At 40.1% G+C, this 14,528-nt stretch overlaps 1 protein-coding gene and 1 long non-coding RNA gene across 2 annotated transcripts in view; one reads left to right on the top strand and one right to left on the bottom strand.

Annotated features, from left to right (window-relative positions):
- CUBN (cubilin) overlaps positions 1-14,528 on the bottom strand; it is a 143,939-nt gene that overhangs the window by 67,185 nt on the left and 62,226 nt on the right. The window contains exons 29-31 of the mRNA XM_008629880.2: positions 11,846-12,027; positions 5,240-5,414; positions 3,444-3,625 (exon numbers count right to left, since the gene is read on the bottom strand). Coding sequence (XP_008628102.1) covers positions 3,444-3,625; positions 5,240-5,414; positions 11,846-12,027 — 539 coding nt within the window. The remainder of the gene's footprint in view (positions 1-3,443; positions 3,626-5,239; positions 5,415-11,845; positions 12,028-14,528) is intronic.
- LOC108445435 overlaps positions 14,106-14,528 on the top strand; it is an 18,067-nt gene continuing 17,644 nt past the window's right edge. The window contains exon 1 of the long non-coding RNA XR_001860283.1: positions 14,106-14,496. This is a non-coding gene — a long non-coding RNA (uncharacterized LOC108445435). The remainder of the gene's footprint in view (positions 14,497-14,528) is intronic.

Here is a 14,528-nt window from a genome sequence, read left to right as displayed (position 1 = left end):
CCCCTAGACAGTAGTGAGAGGATTTCATTTGAATGCTAGAATTGAGAAGCATTTCATCAGCAGAGCACAGAGAGAGGACCTGACTGCTCCCGGTAAAATGCTGGGTTTGATTGATCTGCGTGCCTCTGCCCAGCTGAGGATACAACCAGGAGGATTTCAGGCTTGAAGTTAGATCAGAAACCACAATATTCACACACTGGTTCAGGAAAGAGTTGTATCTCTGCAATTTCTTGAAGCTATTTTAAAAACATCTGAGAAATGCATTTTTGTGGCTACATGAGTAAGGAAAACTGATGCATCTGCTTACTTAAAAGCCAAGTTTTCAGTTGCATTGTGCTTAGCAGCAATTCCCTTTCCACAGTGAACATAACTGACTCATTGCCTTCTTCTTCAAACGTGTCCTGAATTTTGCACAAACACATGAAAAAAAGATGTCAAATTTTGTCTTCTGAGCCAAAAAACCTCCACATATTTGTAACTGTTCTCTCTTGAAAGATCCTCTTTGCCAACGCCTGGAATAAATTAAGTTGTACCTCCTCTCTATCTCACAGAAGCTTACATTTCTACATTCTTGTGTACTACTTGTTATACTGAAACAGGAAAGAAAAATAACATTTACTTAATCAAACTCACTGGACAGATCAAACTATTTCTCCCTCCCCTTTTCAGGATCTTGTGCTACAAGCACTGCCTTCTGAGTCACGTCCTCCTCTAGAGTCCAAATATTTGGAACTCTTGCTGACCTGAGCTCCTGGCATAGCATCAGACATATTAGTGGCTAAATACAGTCCAAAAATACAGCAATTGGTGCATTCCCAATTTCTTTCCCTCCATTTTCCTTCAAATAAACAAATTTGTTGTGAGACACACTCTCCAGGTAGAAGTACACAGAGGCTGGTACACAGAGAGGAATTAAAAATTTACTCAAGGATGGTGACACTGACAACAAAAACTCTTCTCAAAGATCTTATGCTTTCTACATAATATAACTGAGTTAGACTTGAGAGTAGAGAAAGGCTATACACCCTCATTTAGCAGATGAAGAGATGCTCATCTGTTCTGAGAACAAATAAGAAACAAAACTGAGGTGCAGAAACAGAGGACTCAACTAAATTTAGAAAGCTAAACGAATGACAAATGTACTCTCTGTGCACTCCCTCCATTGGCTCTAGAGGGAGCTCAGGGCAGCTATCCCACGATTTACCATCACAGGCTCAGAATACATTTGGCTGAACCTAGATCTGTGCTCAGATTGACATCTAAAATCACTGAGCAGAACTGAAAAATGCGTTGGGTTTTATGGAGTTGCAGCACAGCCAAGAAGCAGCAGACACAGGTATTTCCCCTGCTCCCACTTTGCTCACATAACACATGTGCAATGGAAAACCTTAGAGGAAAAAAATACATTTTCATGTGTTCCCCATAGAAAGGAATTTATGGCAGAAATATTTGAGGAAAAAAAAAAAAAGAGTCATAATGCAGGAAAAAATGAGTGGATCCAGAAGGGGGAGGGTGAAGGAGAAGACCATTGGTACACTCAGGGGCGGAGGGAAGCCTCAAGAGAACTCACAGAGCAAATAAAATCCATACAGATAAGTAAAAATTCAAGAAACAGAAAAGGGTGGAACCACTGTGCTACTCATACATGGTAGTTGTTCCTGTATTAGGGAGAGAAAAACAACCCACCTGCTTCCTTAGCTGCCTGTATTTTCCATTTACACAACTTTTGGAATGCAATTCCTAAACCAGTCACAGTCAGACATCTACTTGTATTTTCCAGCTACTCTCTGTTCCCTCACTCTGTTCTCCTCTGTGTGAGGCATAAAGCAAGTCTTGGAACGAGGTGAACACGAATCACATCGAGGTGTTGGTAACAAGTGATTCTCCTATTATTGGCATACCAAGAGTGAAAGAAACCCCATTTACTCCTTTCTTGTTCTGCTGGTTCCCCTACATGAGCACTGAAAAACTCTACCTCATACAGCAAAGCCTCAGACCCCTTCATTATCTCTTGGCTTAAAACCAGCATTCCGACTCATCAATTTTCAAACCACACCACACTTGGTGGGCAGTGATTGATGTCTGCATCAAATTTGAATCTCCAGTTGTGTTTGCACAGCTGGGGCTGATGGGAAATCTTCTTCACGACCCCCAAAAAACCAAAAAGCAGAAGCAAACAACAGATGCTCCTGTACCTTTGGAGGACAAGGGGTGTCACTGCACATGGTCTGCAGACTCCGTTCAGGGAAAGATTGGCACAGCCATCTCCTCTGCCACTGAGGGAATGATTTTTTCCAATGATTCACAACCCAATGTCCTATCCAGCCACTGATAAGTCTCCCAAGGTAATGGGAGACTTATGGATGTAGCTGCAAGGAGCTCATGGAACCAAGTACTCCACAAAGTGTTTAGATACGTACAAATGTCCCTTGGCATCAGGTCTAGAAGAGAAACTTGTATATCAGGCCTTTTCAGAATTTAGCCCTTAATTTGTGAAGGGTTCATTTGTATTGATACAAGTACGACCATCTCAGATAGCCTGCATTTCTGTCAGGCACTTTGACTTCCTACTCTTTTGTCATAGCACAGAAAATTTGAAAGTTCCTTTTCAATGGTCTCCTGATGTAGTTAGTAATTTAAATAAAAAGACATGACCGTATTTCTTTATGCTTCATAACCAGAATAAAAAAAAGGAACAGTCACTGTACAAAGACGCTTTGTGGCCAAATGAAATCTTCAGTTCTGCTCAGCAAAATGGGGGCACATTTCCTTTTTCTAGTTCAGTACAAAAAAGCTTTACGAGGCAATGTTGTTAAAACTGATGCTGTTTTCAAAAGAGTCTCAGTTCCTGCCAAATTGAATTCTTTGTGAATGACAGTTTATCAAGGAGAGGAAAGCTGGATTCTGGGCTACAGCCACTGTGCTTTAACTGACTAGAACTGATCACACATGCCTTTGTACTGAGTGAAGTGCAATCTGACATCGAGGGTCAGGATTTCATGTCCCTGCTCCCAAAAGGCCAAGTGGAGACTTGGAGAGTTTTTCGTTGTTGTGCACTGATTGAGCAGCAATTTGAATTTCTGTGACATCAACAAAAGTTCACAAACCACCAGCAATGTGAAGCTTTAAAGAGAGCAGTGGGTCTAATGAAGCAATTAAACAGACAGCTGAGTAGCACCTGAATACACAGTATATACATAAAAAAAATCAGCCAGCAACAATTCCCTCTGGATGTAGACTCCCCCTCTCCTGAGTTTGTAGCAGGGTGTGGGCAATCTGCAATATATGTCAGCAGTTCCTCCTATGGCTTGGAACAAGCTGTGGTAAACTGCACTATAAATGGGAGAGGGTGTCATCATAACAGTCATCTATGTATGAGGTTATTTTGCAAGTATTTCACCAGACTAATTAAGGAAACTTTTGAAATTTCTTTTGTTACTTACTTCAACATTGTCATAGTTACATGAATGGTGATTTTCTATGTCAAAATCCGTGAAATTCAATAGGACTCTGTGGCTGTGGTCCACTTGGATGACCCAGGAACAATCTGTGTTGTTATTATAAGGTTGAGGATAGTTTGGAGAATGGATTTCCCCACTTGTAGCTTGGAAAATACCACCACAGCCTGAAAAAGACACAATTAGTTTAAATCACAAGCTCTTCTCTTTATGCTTAGTGAGAACCTACCTCTATTTTTAAACTAAGAACACTTCCTTCTTTACGTTTCCTACATTAAGATTTTGTAAGATGAGCACTACAACTGTTCAAGTGTCCTGGCTGCAACAAAAATCAATGGAAATTCCTATCAGGAAAGTTTAACATTATCATTATAGTTGAATATGCAACAGCACTGCTCTGAGTAATGTAGCCCCAAGATGGTAGTAGATGTTGTAAAGGCTGAAGCTTTAGTTCTGGTACTCCTCTATCCTAGATACTGTAAAAGCAATCCAAAATACTGTTCATATGAATGCCACACACCTGACATACTGAGAAAGCAATAACTAGGCCTAGCTGAGCGCAGGGTGAGAAAATTACTTCTTTACTGAGAGCTCATTGCTCATGAGCAGTGCAGCAATTGCAAACCTCACATTTCTACTTCTCTACCCATGAAGTTGAGGGTTTCCTGAGGACTCCACCCTCAGATACTTCTGATCAGAACAGATCTGGTGCTCATGAATATCTAAATAGCCTGGAACTATAGATTCCGTGTGGGAAGTACCAGGGCTTTCAACAGGACTAACATGAACAAACGCACTTTTATATCTTTAAAAGGGATAGAGGAGAGAGAAAGAAAGACATTGGGATTGTTGTAGATGGAGGCAGCCTGCTGGAAGGATAAAAAACTATACTGTTATTGCATTCTGGTGAGTGGGTATTTTAGAGGCTAGAGGGGGGTTGGAGTACAACAGGCAAGATATTGTAAAGGAATGAGAAAGCTTCAGGGGGCCTAAGCAGAAAAAATAAGCTGCCAGGTCTCAGAAGGGGATTTGTTCAAAGGACTATTGTAGACTTCTTTTATTAAGAAAAGATCTTGTGCCTTTCTCATAAAACTTGTGAGAGAGGAGAAGTATAAACCTTGACAAATTAATGAATCAGCGTGCTTAATCAAGCAAAACTGCAAGAATTAAAATTTGCCTTTTGTAATTTTTCATTGATATTTCATATTTTCTGATAATTGTCCTTTTTTATAAGAGCTCCCATGTAGAGATATGGTTGAGTCTTTTAAGCATATCTCTTCTTTTACTGATTACCAGTAAGGCTATGAACAACTAATCACATTGGGGGTGGATGAACCTTTTAGAATTCAAGTATTTACTAATCACTCCAAATATTTTTGGAGTCCACTGAGTTCTTCAAGTTAAGCCATGTTCTCAGATATTTTTCACCTTACCTTTTAAAACCAAAAGCATCATTCACTGAAAAAAGTACTCTGTATGGGTAAGTGGGTGGGAAGAACTGGTAGCATGCAGAAGTCCTTTGCTGATTTCAGGAATGTCTTGATTAATTATGCAGAGAAGAAACCCAAACAAAATACATAAATAGGCCTAGGTTTCAGCTAATTAGACAATTTTTAACTCTGTGAATTTTTCAGCATCTCTTAGTGTTACCAAATTCAGTATCGCCCAAATTCTTTCTCAGCTTTCAGTCCTGTGCTGGTTGACTACTTTAAATGCTTACATGGCTGATCCTCAACTCTCAGAATTCCTGAATTTCTCATGGCATTAATCAGTATACTCACCACCTGGATTTTCTTGCCAGGAGGCATTAAAACCTTTCCCTGCCACTGCTGCATCTGTCTCGAAACGGACAATGGCTGAATTGCCAGTGGTGGAGACTCGCAGTGGGTTCTGTGCTGGTCTTGAAACACACAGCTGGGCTAGCCTAGGAGAGAGGAAATCTGGGCCACCAAAGACCTAGAAATGGAAGAAATACTGTCAAAGTTTTCCAGAGAGAGTGTCTGCCACACAGAGTACGTGAGAAGTGTTCAGTTTTTAGGAGGAAAAAACCAACCCCATCTATAATTATTGAAAATGATTCAACATTTTAAAATGTAAAACTAATAGAGTAATTTTCTCTGCGGGTTTACCTGGTATCTGAACCCCCTGTACAAACCAAGTTTAAAATTCTAGATGATTTCAGAATATCCTTGCAATAAATAGAATTTTCTGTTTGAGGACTTGGCCACATTCTTCTTCCCTTTCCCTCCAGAACATTCTCTGGGCATATAGACCCAGATTTTTTTGTGTGTGTGCTTGTGCAAACAAACTGCTTCTTTTTGCAGGAAACTGTGCTGATGATTTGCACCATTGATATTTAGAGGCATAGTTAAAGATGATTTTTAAATTGGAGCTAGATTTCATCTTTCCTTCTGATAAAACAAAAAACCACTGCAACTTTATTTACTTCAAGGGCAGCATAAATATACAAACTACTGGATTTGGGTCAAGTAAACTACATTTTAATAATGTTCTTCAGAAGCAAGGATATATAGCATACATATTTGCCAAAAAAGACCTGGTTTTGGCTTTTAAGAGTAATTATTTCTTACTCAGAAGAGTGTGCCTCAGGCAGTCATAAACCAGAGAACCACCACTCTCTTAAGCATCACAGCAGTATTATGTACTTACAATGCATTTTTAAACCTAGTGAAGTGAATTAAGTGGCAGTGATGAAGCCTTGTTAACCCTGTGTCTTGTTTTCCAGAAGGGACGTAGGATTTTAGTTTGAACTCATTTATGACTGGTGGAACCGGCTCACCTTCCCTAGTCTTCCCTCTCAAAGCAGAAGAAAACACAAATGCTGAGTGCAATTTCCAATTGACATGTGATTTTGGTGCCTAGAGCCCTCAATGATTGAATTTTCTTGGCTTCCTGCATGCTAATGAAATAGCACCCAATACTAACAGTCTACCACCTTTTACTGGTATGTCCCTCATAGGACTGCAGCTGCAAAACTCAGCTTGACAGTAACCTCAGATGTGAAAACTATAAAACAGGTACACCTAATAGAGAACATGCTGCTGTCTTTCAGCAACTGAGCTAGTAATAGAAAGATTCTAATTCTGTAAGCACATATTATATATAAATGCTGAAACTAAAGTAGGTAACAGCAAGTTCTAACAACATAAAAAAACCCAACCCAAAATAACAATAAAAACAAACAAGCAAACAAACAAACAAAAATCTGAAAGCAGAGAATAGGAGTATAAGGCAACAAATCCCATCAGAATTTTCCAACAGTAGCACCTCAAGTCCACTCCAAAATGTAATAGTTTGGTAAACATCAAAAAAGTTAAAAGAAGCAATCCATGCATCTTTCTCAAAAAGTGACAGTACTGTTAGAAACAGCTTTATATGTGACCTTTTCTTCTATGATCACTTCAAGATGAGAGGAAACTCAATGTTTTAATAAGCTCTGTCAGACACTTTTTAACCCCAGAAGAAGTTTGGGTTCTGTCCAAGCTAAATATCTGAGCAAGTCTAACAAAGAGCTGAGCTAGTCCCTCCACATCCAGGGCTAAGTGTACTGCATTGCTACATAATTTGATTAATTGTGTGCTCACTAACTGCTCATAGGACCTGACACCGCTCTGATGTTAGAGATATAAAAGAAAGAATTTGGTTTTAACTGGAAAAAAAAAAATCAGTGACTCCAGGTTAATGTGAGACCTCAGGAACTGAGGCTTGCATCCCCAGAAGAAATAAGGAATTAATTTTTCTATAAACATCCTAGTCTGTTAGATGTTCAAAAGACAGTATTTTGCTTTGGTGGCTGATAACACAGGCTTAATAGCTTAAACATTCTTATTTTGACCGAGACAGCAGTTTTTGCATTCTGCAGGGAGGCTGTGTGACTTGAATGGATAATGATTCCTCTGTCCAATTGATTGTCTCAAGGCATTCAAAAGAAGTCACTATGGATGAAATCACAGCTCAGATTCAGAATCTGTAATGAAGCTGTCACAGTCTGGGGAAGAAGCCTGTTTGTCTGCTGGAAGCTCAGCGTCTTCAGAAAAATCTTACTGCTTGGCTGCTCATGAGGCCCAGTGACAGCTGCATTTGTCAGAAGTCTGCTCAAAATGTGAATTTTAAAATGTGTTTGTGGTACATTCTCTGAGTCAGAGCCACAGCATGAGACCTAGCAAGAACACATGCTCTTAATCATCTAAACCAGCCTAGGGAAGCTATGTGGCAGAGGAAACAGCAGGAGTTTCTAATATGCATCTAGTAAGTCTCATGGACCAGCCTCTCACATCATCCCTGGCGCTCCCTGGGGCTTTCTGCACACCATGGGCAAGGGAACCAAACCCAGGTCTGACATAAAGCCTGCTGATTTATGCAGCATTACCTCAGAAATTAACTTGGCCCTAGCTGAACACTTTGAATTGACCTGTTGGGAAAGAATTAAGGATGGGGAAGAAATATTGATAGAAATCTGAAGTTTGTGGGTCTCCTTTACATTGGTAACTGTTCAGCAACAGCTTCTGCACAGTTTCAAAATAGAAAGCAGTCAGAGGCATGCTCTTTATAATTAGGAGTGTATTTTCTTTCCTCCTTTAGGCCAGTTTAATTAATCAGATGTTTTCATAAGGGCTGGAACAAAAACAAGTTTGAGTGTTTCCATGACAAAAAACAATAAAATATTGTATTTGGCTACAAAGAGAAAAACCAATAGTTACCACATGAAAAAAGAAGAGGGAAAAGAGAATGGATGGAAAGAATGAATTCAAGGGTGTGGTTCATAAAGAGTGATAGGATGTCTGAGCTGAAAAAAAAAACCAGAAACATCTAGTCTGACCAGGGCACCTGATCCAGAGATAAAGTGGTATTGGATGATTTAGCAGGGCTGCAGGACACTGCCATTAAGCCCATGGTTTTAATCTGTTCTTATCATTTGCTTCTGCCCCGTTAGCTCCATTTAATGTTAACAGTCAGCATTCCAGAGTTATGAGCAACAGAAAGCTGTTTTTATGCGGTTGGTCACCCTCATGACACAGATTTTCTGGGAATAACACTGATCCCTGCTCAGATATAGCTTCCAGCAAAGGGAGAGCCTGGCTTTGACAGAGAATTAAGAACTATGGTAATACCTGATGTTTCTTTATATTTAAATGAGAAGACCAGAGCATCTAATAGACTCAGAAGTGCAATAAATTGACAGTCTTCCCTCCTTTTCAGCTCAGAGCTACATCTTGCTGAGGCAGAATATATTTATAGTTTATAAAAAAAATCTGGTCCTTGTTAAGGAGAAGATATCATAATTTGTCATAATTTATTCAAAGCAGACATGGTAATTTTCCTCTATGAATGTATTTTCAATAGAAGCCATTTAAAAATTATTTCAAGCCTTTCATTGTGTGCAAAATAATGTCTTCTATTTCCATTAAACATTTCTATAAAACATCTTTAAGAACAATTTAAATTTGCTTCTGGATGTTTATAAAAGGAATGGAATTTGATGGGGAAGAAAAAAAGACAGACTGCAACAGTGTCATAAAACAAACAGGAGGAAAGATTAAAGGAGAATGTGTCAAACACTTGAGCCATGGGGATAACCTGAGGATTTCACATTAAAAAAAAAAAAATTAATGTAACTATTATTGCACAGTTGTGGTGAAACATATGGCAGTCCTGGGATACTGGCATGGAAATTACAGCTTGTTTAAGAGGCATTTTCAAAGGAAAGGGAAGGGAGACTCTTGCTGCCTTTTACAAGAACAAGGACGCTTCAGATATATTCAAGAAACTATGGTATAAAAATGAAGATAGCAGCAAAGGTGTCGTAATGGGAAATATCTCTTAGAATTTTCTTAAATTCACTGCCAGCTCAAAGGGATGAGGGTGCTCCTAAGTGAAAGCTAAATGCATACAGGAGAGCAACTTTTGTGATTACTGGGAAATATTTATTACAAGACAGCTTATTCCAGGTAGCAGACTTAATGGGACCTGGAGGGACAGCAGAGTGCAGAGTTACTTTAGTACTGATTTTGACTTCCCATTAAAACTGGAAAGTTGTTTGACGTGAAAGAAAGCAGGAAGCAGTAGAACTTGCTACTCAGAGATAAGGAAAATGTGAAATCAGGAGAATAACCACAAGAAAAATCAGACTTCAAACCCCAAAGAATACTTAGACAGGATATTTCTGGGAAGTTAATGTGAGAGACCTTTGGAACCTTAGTGATCACTGAAACACACTGTATCAAAAGGACACCAGGAACCTCTTTTTTTTAATAGTCTGCAAACTCAAATGCATGTGTGGTCTTCAGCTTGGACATACACAGACAACTACAGGAAAGAAGATGACAAGATAAAGCAGCTTCTGAAAATGGCTAACCATGGGTTTTTTTCCCCACTAAACCTGAGTCATCACTTGTTCTGTGCAGACTATGTCAATCATGCTATGAATGAATTTTATAACAAAAGCAAGAAAATAGGTATGTGGAGAGGTACATAAAGCTCCACCCAGTGCCTGCAGTTTGGCAGGGGAAGCTCTATGCTGCCAGGCAGGACCTTTGATCATGCACTAAGACATGAATCAATTTTCCCCTGATGATTTATGTTAGGTTATCTGCCAACAGATCAGAGACAGGGGTTGGGAACCGGATGAACCAAGGTCAGGAGACAGGTAACTTGCAGCATGCCAGTTCTGAGGGCAGGAAGGCAGGGGAGTTCAGGCAGCAAGGTGAGCATCTGTGCATGTATGGTTAGAAAGAAGCAAAACATAGCAACTAAGCTGCAAATGGCAAAGAAAGGAAACCCAAAACCTAAAGTGAATACCTTGCTCAGGAACACAGAGCAGCAAACTGCAGGATCCTGTTAAACGGTGTGTTTAAGCAGTTAGTGTCCAGCAACCCCCTCAATTGGTTCTAGGCCAGCTACCTTCCCAGTCCAAAAGTTCTCAAACAAATGGTTGCCAGTCATCTGTACTCTTGATGGATCATGATAGCTCCTGAGCAACCATCTGCAGATGTAGGTATTGTCCTTGGACTATTCAAGAAATGGTCATTCATAGCAAATTTAGATTTGGAGGCTGTTTGATAGATTCCTCTGGGCAACAGGGACATAACTGGAGGCAGATTAACTTCAATCTAGTAATTCTGGGCACAAAGAACAATGAAGATGCAATACGACAGACTTCATCAATACCATACCAGCCAGTACATGTCACCTACTCACAGTCTATGGTGTCGGCAATGTGACATGCAGGCACACTTGCCAATGCTACTGATGGAGAATTCATGCAACAACTTCCTTACACCCAGATCCTACAGAAGTCCCAAAGTCAACAGGATACTCAAAGCACAGTGTCCATTTGGTCAAGATTTCCACTGCATTGATAAGCTAAATAACATAGCCTGGAGAAATCAAAGCTACTAATGTGGGAATGGGCAGCAGTGCATAGGTGTGCGTGCTGGACAGAAAATTGTCTCACCGTATGCTGTATCACATCACCCAGGAGAAGAGGAGAAGAAAGGCTGCAGCAGAGTGGTACAAGTTCTCTTAGTCAATCTTTTGCATTCATTACAAAAACATTAAAATGTCACCCATGTAATAACATTGACAAAAAGTCCCAACAAGTGTACTTCCGTTAGTGATCTCAAATGTCTCTAGTGAGAGCAGTCGAGAAAGTCTATAATTCTAAACAAGTTCTTCCTGAAATTATTTCCTATCCCTTCTTCCTGTACTGCAAGTCTATTCAAATCTGTTAGCTGCGATTGGTCACCTGGTTGAGCAAAACATGAGCAAAAATATGTCTTACATAACACGGTCATCCAGTCTTACGGGTCTCTTAAAGGTCAGTACATGCTTAGAGAGGCCCCTTTTCTCCTTTTTCCACCACCCTAAGATGACTAGGATATTGCCTCTTCTTTTATTTTTTTTCTTCTGAGTGCAAAAATTCTGCATAATTTTCATCACACAGGGTTGTAAATCTCCTCACATTCTTGGAAGACCCTACACAAGGCCTCACCTGAATTATCCTCAAAGTGATCTATCATATTCCTTTACACCAGGAAATTATCTTCATGGTACAGCACTCTACACTTAGATTTTGTAAAAGGTGAGCTTTTTAAGACTAAGTTTTTCAATGCAGTTTTGTCTCTTGTTAGGAAGCATACAGTGCTTCCTAACATCATAATTGGTTAAGGTATAGTCACCAAAGACATAAAAGCAAAAAATAATAAGAACATTGTGGCTTCTGTGACAACACCTGTTGAACATAACTGTAACCATGGGAAATTGTGGTAGAATTGTTTGTTCTGCATCTGCAGTTCTTGGGATTATCTGTTCCAGACAGAAATGAATGTAACTTGTGTATTTTAGAGGAGTAAATAAAATGCTCTTACCTCCAAAACATCATAGCTGCAGTTTGGGTGATATTCAATGTCGAATTCCTGAATAGTGAGTTGAATGCTGCTACCAGGTGCTGTGTGGATGTACCAGATGCATTCCCTATTGCTTGGGTATCTGGTGGGGTAGCCAGGGCTGTGAAACGAACCAGAAGGGCCAGATAGTTCTTCTCCACAACCTGACAACAAGGCAAAACAGCCTGTCAGTGAGGAGCTCTGGAAAAACTCACCAACAGCTCTGTGATAAGGACAGGCAGTAGCACCCATTTCATAGACACATTTTTCTTCCAGCCCTTCCACTGGGCTGGAAGGTGTGCTCTGTCACAGGGAACCTGGGAAGATAATGGCAGGCTGGAGCTGTTTGCACTGCCTGTGCAGGAAGTACTTCACCTCCTGTTTTGGTACGTTTCATACCGAACCTCAGCATCTGCTCTGACTGCTGAATGAACTGAAACACTGTCCTGGGTTAGCAAAACTGAACCCGCTACAGACACAGAGGAAAAAAGTGACACTTTTTGTATTGGCTTCTAACTTCATCAGTTCTAAAAAGCTAAATCAGATCCATTCTCAGCTCTTACTGACTTTAAATAATGCACAAGCAAAGTTATCACAGGGAGGTCTTTCTATTGATGTAAAAATGCAGTTTCCCACTGCTTTAGAAATCATAAAATTAAAGACAATGCAATTTGCCTCAGCCTACTGAGCATGATTACAAGCTGCCAGCTCACAGTGGATAAACCAGCTTTCTGACACTTGGTGAGTTTATGTTCTTTTCAAAATTCAGTTGTAACAGTGCAATTGTATAACAAGCCATGTTTGAAAAGTCATGTATTTTCTTTTCAGATAAGAAAGTATTGTCCTAACACCACTCCCCAGACCCTGGGGTGACTAAGTTCTTACATAGTATGAGCTAGATTGAAAAAAAACAACAGTAGCAAAACAATGGATGAAATGCAGGCCCTGGTTGAACAGGACAAAGCAGCTGAACATCTGAGACTAGTTTATCACTGCTTTATAAAGACGTGGTAAGCATAGCACTAGCCTGTCTTTAACGAATTCCTGGGAAGATGCTACTCCTGACTCAGTCCCCATAAGAAGGGGGGATAAGCCGAGAAGGAAGGCACAGCAGCCCTCCCAGTTTCAGGGCAGATTTAGATCAGCTACATTCATAGTGAAACCCTACCTTTAGAGAAGCCAATAGGGTGGCTATGTACCTGTCACATGCAGAAAGCAAAAGGATTCTGTGTTTGATCTGATTTTGTGTGTGCCACTCTGCCTTCCAGCAGCCTTTTTGTTGCTCTTTACATTACAAGCCCCCCAAGTGTTTAATTTAGACACTAATCTTTTGCTTACACAGAATGTATAGGGCCACTTGAACTTTGTAATGCACACACTCCATCAATCTCTTTGGCTTCATCTCCAGAGGAAAGGTTCCGTCACATAGCAAAGGCCCAAAATACTTAATAAAACCATCTAACAAACCATGAGCTCTAAATTCCCGGAGGCATATACTGTGGTATGTCACAAGTGATAAATAGCATCTGTATTAGAGCCTTTATTTATAGGAGATATTTTATAACATAAACCAAATAAACTACCCCTTTGATCTGCTCAACATATCCACGCAGATTTGTAAAACTCATGAAATCTCTATTAAATCTAAGAATAATTTGCAATTTGAACAAGGTGTCTGGCTATTGCTCTGCTTTACAACTTTTTTTTTCAGGAAGCTGCAGATCAAGATCTTCAATTAAGTGCAAATATTTTCCTTAACACCTTTCATGCCAAACTTGTGGCTGCTAAGTCCTAGAAGCATTTACCATCATTTCTACCAAGTGGTCTTTCAGCTTCACATAGAAAACCTGACTTTGGCTTCCTCGTAGTTTCTTATAGGAGTTTTAGGACTGCAAAACACAAATCTATGAGGGGAAAGAGCAGCAGGTCTGAAAGGAAGCAAATCTATTTTAAGCTAAAAAAGGAGACATCTAAATACAGATGTGAGGCCATGCCAGCTACCTTACGCTGATCTTTCAGTCCATCACACAGAATCCACCAGAAAAACACCTTTTAAACAAAAGAATTCCCACTAATCAGGTAAACTTTTACAGGGTAGAAGTTGACTCACAGGTGAATTGGCACAGGGTTAGCTCTTCTCCCTTTCCCCACCCTGCTGCACACGATGCAGCTGGAGGTGGCTTGCCCTGCAGTCACAAAGCTACATTGTCAAGCTACTGGGCATCTCAATCTAGGAGCTAAAGAAGCTTTTAAGTGTACTTTAAACCAATCCTGCCTTCAATCTCTATGGAGAAAAAGGCAGTGCACTTCCTTCCCTGAGGCTGCCAGCACGGGTAAATCTTAAGCCCCTGAAACTTTGATATCCATGAACATTTCATCAGTGGGATGGAGAGGAAGAAAGCTTCTATGTAAAGCACCATCCTTTTTTTTTGCCAGTGCCATTAGAAAATGGCCAGTTTTTCATCTAAAGAAACCAGGTCGTTGAGGTTTTACAACTGGAGAAAAATAGGTGTCGTCGTCGGGGAAGCCTTACAGTGGAATTTGCAGACTTTCTCTCCCCTCAGCAGCTGGAATTACACAGCCACTAAGGACAGACCTCAGGAGGAAAAGCCGCTTCGCCAGCTTGGGAAACAGTAAGATATCTCAACAAACAGACTTCATGTCT

The sequence above is a fragment of the Corvus brachyrhynchos genome, unplaced genomic scaffold, assembly GCF_000691975.1.
Source record: "Corvus brachyrhynchos isolate BGI_N302 unplaced genomic scaffold, ASM69197v1 scaffold142, whole genome shotgun sequence".
In the NCBI taxonomy this organism is placed as follows: domain Eukaryota; kingdom Metazoa; phylum Chordata; class Aves; order Passeriformes; family Corvidae; genus Corvus; species Corvus brachyrhynchos.
This window is presented reverse-complemented; position numbering and strand designations above follow the sequence as displayed.